General features: G+C 39.8%; 2 protein-coding genes across 2 annotated transcripts; one reads left to right on the top strand and one right to left on the bottom strand.

Moving 5' to 3' along the window:
• Positions 1–1,204: 1,204 nt before the first annotated feature.
• On the top strand, positions 1,205–3,582 carry LOC125384412 (putative nuclease HARBI1). Its single transcript, XM_048403472.1, has 4 exons — positions 1,205–1,764; positions 2,247–2,369; positions 2,766–2,900; positions 3,154–3,582. Exons 1-4 carry the CDS (start codon positions 1,205–1,207, stop codon positions 3,374–3,376), a joined length of 1,041 nt encoding a protein of 346 aa, XP_048259429.1. The 3' UTR covers positions 3,377–3,582.
• Positions 3,583–3,726: 144 nt separating this feature from the next.
• On the bottom strand, positions 3,727–6,402 carry LOC124138061 (nuclear apoptosis-inducing factor 1-like). The gene is made up of 7 exons (XM_046504571.2): positions 5,949–6,402; positions 5,432–5,497; positions 5,121–5,217; positions 4,761–4,830; positions 4,346–4,480; positions 3,993–4,034; positions 3,727–3,832 (listed from the first exon to the last, which is right to left on the bottom strand). Exons 1-7 carry the CDS (start codon positions 6,122–6,124, stop codon positions 3,750–3,752), a joined length of 669 nt encoding a protein of 222 aa, XP_046360527.2. The 5' UTR covers positions 6,125–6,402; the 3' UTR covers positions 3,727–3,749.
• Between the last annotated feature and the right edge of the window lie 756 nt (positions 6,403–7,158).

The following is a 7,158-nucleotide window of genomic DNA, read 5'->3' as shown; positions in this document are numbered from 1 at the left end:
TTTTTTCGGTGCATTAATTGTCATTTTTATGCACAAGAATTTAGTTTATTAGGGATATTATATTGGCGCTGGACACATCCAAATATAGCTAGTGTTAGGGTAGGTTACACCGAACTCTATCCTTAGCCCTTGGATCCCCTTTACGATCAATCACCCCTTTACGATCATAAGGGTTGGGTACTCGTTTAGTGGCTATTAGATTACCCTAAGTCTATCCTTAACCCTTGGATCCCCTTTACGATCAATCACCACTTTACGATCATAAGGGTTAGGTACTCGTTTAGTGGCTATTATAGATTATATAGCGGCTCCTAATATTCTTCACACAAAAACGTCGAGTAAAAAGGATGAAATGGTTTTGTGTCGAATATTTTGGCTACCGGAAACTGTCCTGGAACATTCACACAAGCAACTTTCACCTGCTACATTTTTTCAGTACTGATTCAGAGCCAACTCACCGTTGTGTCGTCACTAGTCATGCTTATTCCTCCATCGTTTTCCTTACTTTTATCCACATCATCCTTTCAGTGTTCCCTACCACACTTTTCTGTCACAAAAATCTGTCACGATTTATAAAATACCATATCATTCATGCGCACTCGCGAGTTCGACGTCTGACGTCTGACGCCTTGAGCCGTTTTCATTTCACGGCATTTCGGCTCATTCCTATCCACCCGGTATCTTGTAGATTACGGAATGGGACGAGAGTGCCAAATGGCATCGGGATCATTCGTAAGTGTCCGTAGACTAAAGTCACGAGACACCATGCCTACCCGTAACCTTCGTAAGTGTCCGTCACCTATTCGACCCTTTTCGTTCAGTTCCGTAACGTCATAGGCATGACTAGGTAAATTTGCACTAAGTTTAACAGTATGGACGTAGCTCAGGCGGTTAGCTGTCAGGCTACCAATCCGAAGGTCGCGGGTTCGCGTCCGACGGATTCTCACTAAAACTGGTTGCTTGTCTTGAGACATGTGACCTACGGCAGAGATCGTCCTCACGAGAAGTTGTGGTACTGGGCCCCGATCCACAAAGCCTTCGTAGCGCTACGAACATCGTAAAACCCGTCGTAACTTTATGACAAAAATCTTAAGCGATCCACAAAGCTATCTTAGTGAAAATATCTCGTAAAGTTAAGAGAAAAATTATGAGTGGTCAGTACCTATCGTAAATCAAGCATTTCTGTCGTAACTTTAGTATCAAGATGGCGGCATATTTTTTGCTTGGCATATTAAAAGAAAAGGCAACACGATCACGACCAAGGGTGTTTCGAGACCGAAGTCGAGTACTTGACACGCTCGATGATGACAGCATAATCCGGCGCTACCGGCTACCACGTCATGCCATATTTAAACTTATAGACTTACTGAAACCATATCTTGCTTCCGAAACAGAGCGTTCCCATGCATTGTCCCCGGAAACACAGGTTTTGATTGCCCTCAGGTTTTATAGTAAGGGGTCTTTCTTCACTGAACTAGCAGACTTGCATGGGGTATCCCAGTCCACTGTGTCACGGGTGTTTACCCGTACAAATGAAGCCATTGTCAAACAACTAAAACTTATTTCGTTCCCAAAGGCAACATCCGACCAACGTGTCACGAAGGAAGCATTTTATAACATTAGCAGATTTCCAAAAGTGCTTGGTTGTATAGATGGCACCCTCATACCTATCATGCGACCCACCGGGGATGAAGAAGCGGTTTACGTTTGCAGGAAGGGCTTCCATGCCGTAAACGTACAAGCTGTCTGTGACGCAGAACTAAGGTACATCACACTTCACAGACGTTAACAACAACACCCAGCAACATCCTTATTTAACAATTGATAGGGTCAGTAAGAATCAATCATTCGTATACAGACGTAATAACAACATTATTCAGGGAAACATCGAAGGATACACACCTTGTTTACTCTCTTTAATGACCTTGACAATGACTAGTGGTGCCACCTACTCATTTTGTTGACCAATCATTACGTAAGGCCCAACATGGGTTTTGTCATGAGGTCCAATACAGGTTTCTATTACCGTGCGGAATTACCATTGTGATAAAGGACGATTGTTTTAGTACTTAAAGCAATGCTCACTGCTGAATAAATAAAGAATAAAGAAAACTGTAAACAGCCAGTTGGACTATCACACACACACACACACACACACACACAGGGACTTGAGAAAATAACTTTAATATCGATTTATGAATGCATGGCTGATGGAAGAATTATAAATATGTATATATAATCAAAAGGTTTACAAGTGTGGTTTCCAAGTGGCCTGGTTCAACTCATGATTCGTTCATGCTACAAAACAGCAAGATTGGGCAGTATATGGAGACTGCTGGGAATGACGGATGGCTGCTAGGCGATTCAGGGTAACAGCAAATCATTTGTGTAAACATAAGTTGTATTGTAACCACTACAGAGATATGAAAACACATAAACAAGAAGTTGATATTTTGTAACTTGGCACACAGAAGACGATACTGTAATCATAATGTGATTTTCAGATTCCAATGTTTATTTCATATTAGTCACTTTAAAATATATTGATCATAAATTGAAAGCAGCGCCCATAAAATCTAGCTCTGCGTGAAAGTGATTTCCCCTTGTACTTAATCCCAAATTTCACAATGTAAACTGACACCAATAAAATTGTCACGAAATGAAATAACATTTGAAGTGAAATATATAAGCTGGTATTTTAAGTTGTATTTCAATATTTAATGGTATGGTCAGTATGTTTAACAGATTTACAATTTTTCCATCAGATATGCATGTCGCCCATGGCTGCTTACGCCAATAGTTAACCCTACAACACCGTCTGAGGAATGTTACAACACTGCACACTGCAGAACACGCAACACTGTGGAGAGGGCCTTTGGACTCCTTAAATCCAGGTTCAGGCATGTATATGTTCATCCCTTATTCTACACAAGCATATAATATCATTTTTCAATATTTGAGACATTAGTATGGCATATGTTTGTGCTAATGACAGATTAAGATGTTATGCTTTAAGATAATACTCATACTTTAAAGTAAATCAGAGATATGGTCTTTTAAGAATATTTCAAGTTTTACACATCATAATGCGACTAGTCTATCTTATCTGCATTCTGAACAAAGGGTAATGTTTGTGTTTATATACATTATTAGGTGCCTACATAAATCAGGTGGCTGCCTGCCGTTCACCCCCCCAAAATGCCATCAAGTTGTGTATGCAACCTGTCAGCTGCATAACTTCTGCATCAGCCTAAGATTGCCAGCTCCTCCTACACAAGAAGACCTGATCCAAGAAGATGGGATAGCTTACCTGGGACCTCTCAATGACGGCCTCAAAGTCCGACAAGCTGTCGTCAATAACTGTTTCTCTAAATGATTGTATGATTAAGATAAACGACTTTTTGTAACCGATGATAAATGACAACAGAAGCTACATTATCAGTATGAATTTTTATATTTGGGAAAATTAATCAAAGTTTAAAGGAACTGAATAACTGGTGATACATTCAGTTGGCCAGAGTGGCCAGCTTCCAGAGAAATGATGTAGGCCAATTTCTGTTCTTCCACATGTAATCTCTTTTTTTCGAGGGGCGGTCGGGTAGCCTAGTGGTTAAAGCGTTCGCTCGTCACGCCGAAGACCCGGGTTCGATTCCCGACATGGGTAAAATGTGTGAAGCCCATTTCTGGTGTCCCCCGCCGTGATATTGCTGGAATATTGCTAAAAGCGGCGTAAAACCATACTCACTCACTCACTCACTCTTTTTTTCGACCTCAAGAAGCTCTTTCAGCACATTCAGTTTCTCCCTCTCTATGTTCAGAATGTTATCTTTGTCTGAAAGAAATTTTCATTTTACATAACACAAGTCTCACAGCAACAGTTATGTCTCCTCCATCTGTATACAAACTTTATCAAAACAAAAATCAGGGTTTCTTGAGTAAATTACATTTTTTCTCTTTCTATCATTTCAAATTTGATGTATTGCTGTACATACCACTGAGAGTCTTTGTGGCCTTAACATGTGAAACTGCATCAACTGTATTAAAGAAACAAATCATTTAACTGAGACATGTGAATGTTTTATTTAAAACATATCCACAGGAATATTAAGTAAACACCTCTCTCCCTATAATACATAATACATAAACACATACAGAGATTGGAGATACAATTAAAATCCATGAACTGTATTTCTAAGAACTGTGATGTTGTTTACATGATTTCATCTTATCTTGTGGTAGGTATACCTGCAATAAACTTTCACAGTTGCAAATCTCTCCCCACCCAGAACCTTGAAAGTTTTATTAAATTTATTGTGCAGTATTTCCATTATGTATATGGTAATACCTTGAGGAACATCATCTGCCGACATCACACTCTCTGAGTACATGATGTATGTTGGTGGCACAAAGGCCCCATCACAAGGCAAGTCCTGCAGGGCTTGAAGAGTCTCTGCAAAAACTGGAGTTGCTGGGGTAGTGTCTGTAAGTAATATGATACATGTAGTTCCAATTTACCAATTTCTCTGCAATGAAAAGAGGCAAAATCTACAAAAAGTATGGTTATTCATGGAACTATTAATCCAATTTCAAAATCAACTTTAAGTTTATACTTCATCTTTTATCTTACATGATCACAATTACCTTTACTGTATGAGATAATCTATAATATATCTGACATATGGTCATTAACATAAACTATGATACCGGTTAAGTAAACAACTGCACATACAGCCATTCACACAACCAATTACGCAACTTACTTTCATATTCTTCACTTTCAAGGCCACCCTCACAGCCTTGAATCGAGCAGGGAGGTATGAATGATACAACCTGAAATCAATATTTCTTTCAATGCATGTTACAATGTTAATGTTCTCTGTAATAAGGAATGAAGTACTTTACCTAATAACTTATTGGTCAAAAGATTACCTGTTTGTTATAATCACAATCTATCTGCTCCTTTAAGAGCTTTTCATATAAATTGTAAAATTACAATTCAACAGCAACTTTATTCATTTGTACTTGTTGAGTACTCAATATGCCCACATATAAGAAAAAAAACACACCCAATGATATAGCATTTATGAAATTCAAGATTGAAAAAGAAACTGTAGGCTCACCCGCTGTTCCATTTCAGTGAGGTTGGATGGTGGAGGCCCCCCACCAGTTCTCGTTGCCTCCCTCCTTCTTTCAGCTTCTTTTTTCCTTGTTTGACTCCTGATGGAACAAAATGTATAAATGAGCAAACACACCTCGTATTATCTATAAAAAAGTACCAGTATAAACAATTTTAATTTATATTTAATAACAGCTAAATATGAATGTTTCACAGAACATGTACATGTATGTCAGGACAAGCACATGTTTTATACCATGCAATGAGTAATTGTTTACATAAAATAATGTTATGTTCTAAATTGTATACACATACTTGTAGTCCATCCACTTCTTTTTAACATCTTTGGTCAGTCTCTTGACACCACTGTTTGCACTGATGCTGAAACAAGATCAGTAAACTTTAATAAATTGTCAAGAATACAAGTAATAGAGTGAAGGGTTAGAACTCTAAAATCCCAGCAACATAATGTACCGAGAATGTCTCGTCTAAAATACGGAGAGAGTGGTGTCCCTTTCTAAGTGACAAAATGGCTGCTCGTGACACTGCAGCGCTAGTTCCAGCTTATGTATATCCTTTGCATCAAGTTATTACCAAAGACGGGTTGATGAAGTAACACCCTGTTGACAGGTTGGTGAGATAGCCTACAGATATTTACCGCCAGAATGCTTTCCTCGCCCTGCAATATTCAACATAAAACATCGATGTATTACGTGATCATTTTTTACATATTTGTACTCCAGTTTATACCAGACATATGACCCCCCCTCTTCCACACACACACACACACACACACACACACACACACACACAATTTCATTGAATCACTCACCTCTGTGAAATGTCCTCCCATGCTTTCTTCTTCATTCTGTTCGTCAAATTGTTGGTAAATGACGAAAACAACACGTTTTTCTTCGACTGTACACCCTCTATTAGAAGGGCTAACTCACTGTTAGTCCAGTTCTTGCTCCTTTGGCGTTTCAATGTCAATGGTTGACTAGCATCCATGATCGCTTGATAATACGACTGGCGTCGTCTGCTAATACAGTGAAGGGATTCCCCTGTAAATTAATGACGTCATTGGGGAATCCCCCTATATTCTTACCTCCATCACAGGAGAGCGACAATCTTAATTTACGACAATGATCGTAAGACGATGAATTTACGAACGGATTAAGAACGCTTTGTGGATCGGTCGTAAATATTAGTAAAATTATCTTAATTTCAATCGTAAACTCTTACGATATGTGTAAGTTACGAAGGCTTTGTGGATCGGGGCCCTGTATTCTAAAGGTGCTCCCTGGCAACGTCGTCTCATAAGCATCAGGATGGTTGCCAAGGGAAGATTGTTCCACTCTTCAGTGAGAGTATTGCCGAGTTCCTGTAAAGTTTGCGGAAGGACGGCGTCGTGAGAGGGCGATTTGCAGCCCATTCCACAGTGTTCGATAGGGTTGAGGGCTGGTGACCCGGCTGATCACGCCGTTGGTATCCCGAAAGCTCCTCTATGCCGCACTCTGGCACGACGATCTAAAAGTATCTCAATTCATCAGTGGAGTACTGGAGCCAAGTCCTGGTCTGTCCAATTGACGTGGTGTTCAGCCCAATCCAAACGTGGCCGCCTGTGATGACGGGACAGTTGGATGCGAATGCATGCCTTCCGTGACCGAAGACCAGTAGCCTCACAGAGACGATTACGCACCGTCTCTAGATCTATTATCGGCAGCTTCGCTTATATATAAGCGCAAGCCGCTAAGAGGCATTTTTGAGCCATATATTAAGACCCAAAACATGAGCTGGACGTAAAAATTATGGTCTAAACCTCCGCCCCTATTGGGTTAGGTGGTTTTACGATAGAAATTCAAGCCGTATTCTCGTGGTGTCGACTTCGTTTTGTTTGTGGGCGGGACATAAATGACGTAAGACGTCACGTGTCTGATCATGTGATATTCCTTATATGGACTCGTTACTACGTAGTACTTTTCGCGGCTGGTAAGTCTTTCATTATTTGTCACATTGTATTAATTTTCAAGTATGTCTTACAG

This window comes from Haliotis rufescens, unplaced genomic scaffold, assembly GCF_023055435.1.
Source record: "Haliotis rufescens isolate VD_foot unplaced genomic scaffold, xgHalRufe1.0.p SCAF_3, whole genome shotgun sequence".
Classification (NCBI taxonomy): Eukaryota; Metazoa; Mollusca; class Gastropoda; order Lepetellida; family Haliotidae; genus Haliotis; species Haliotis rufescens.
This window is presented reverse-complemented; position numbering and strand designations above follow the sequence as displayed.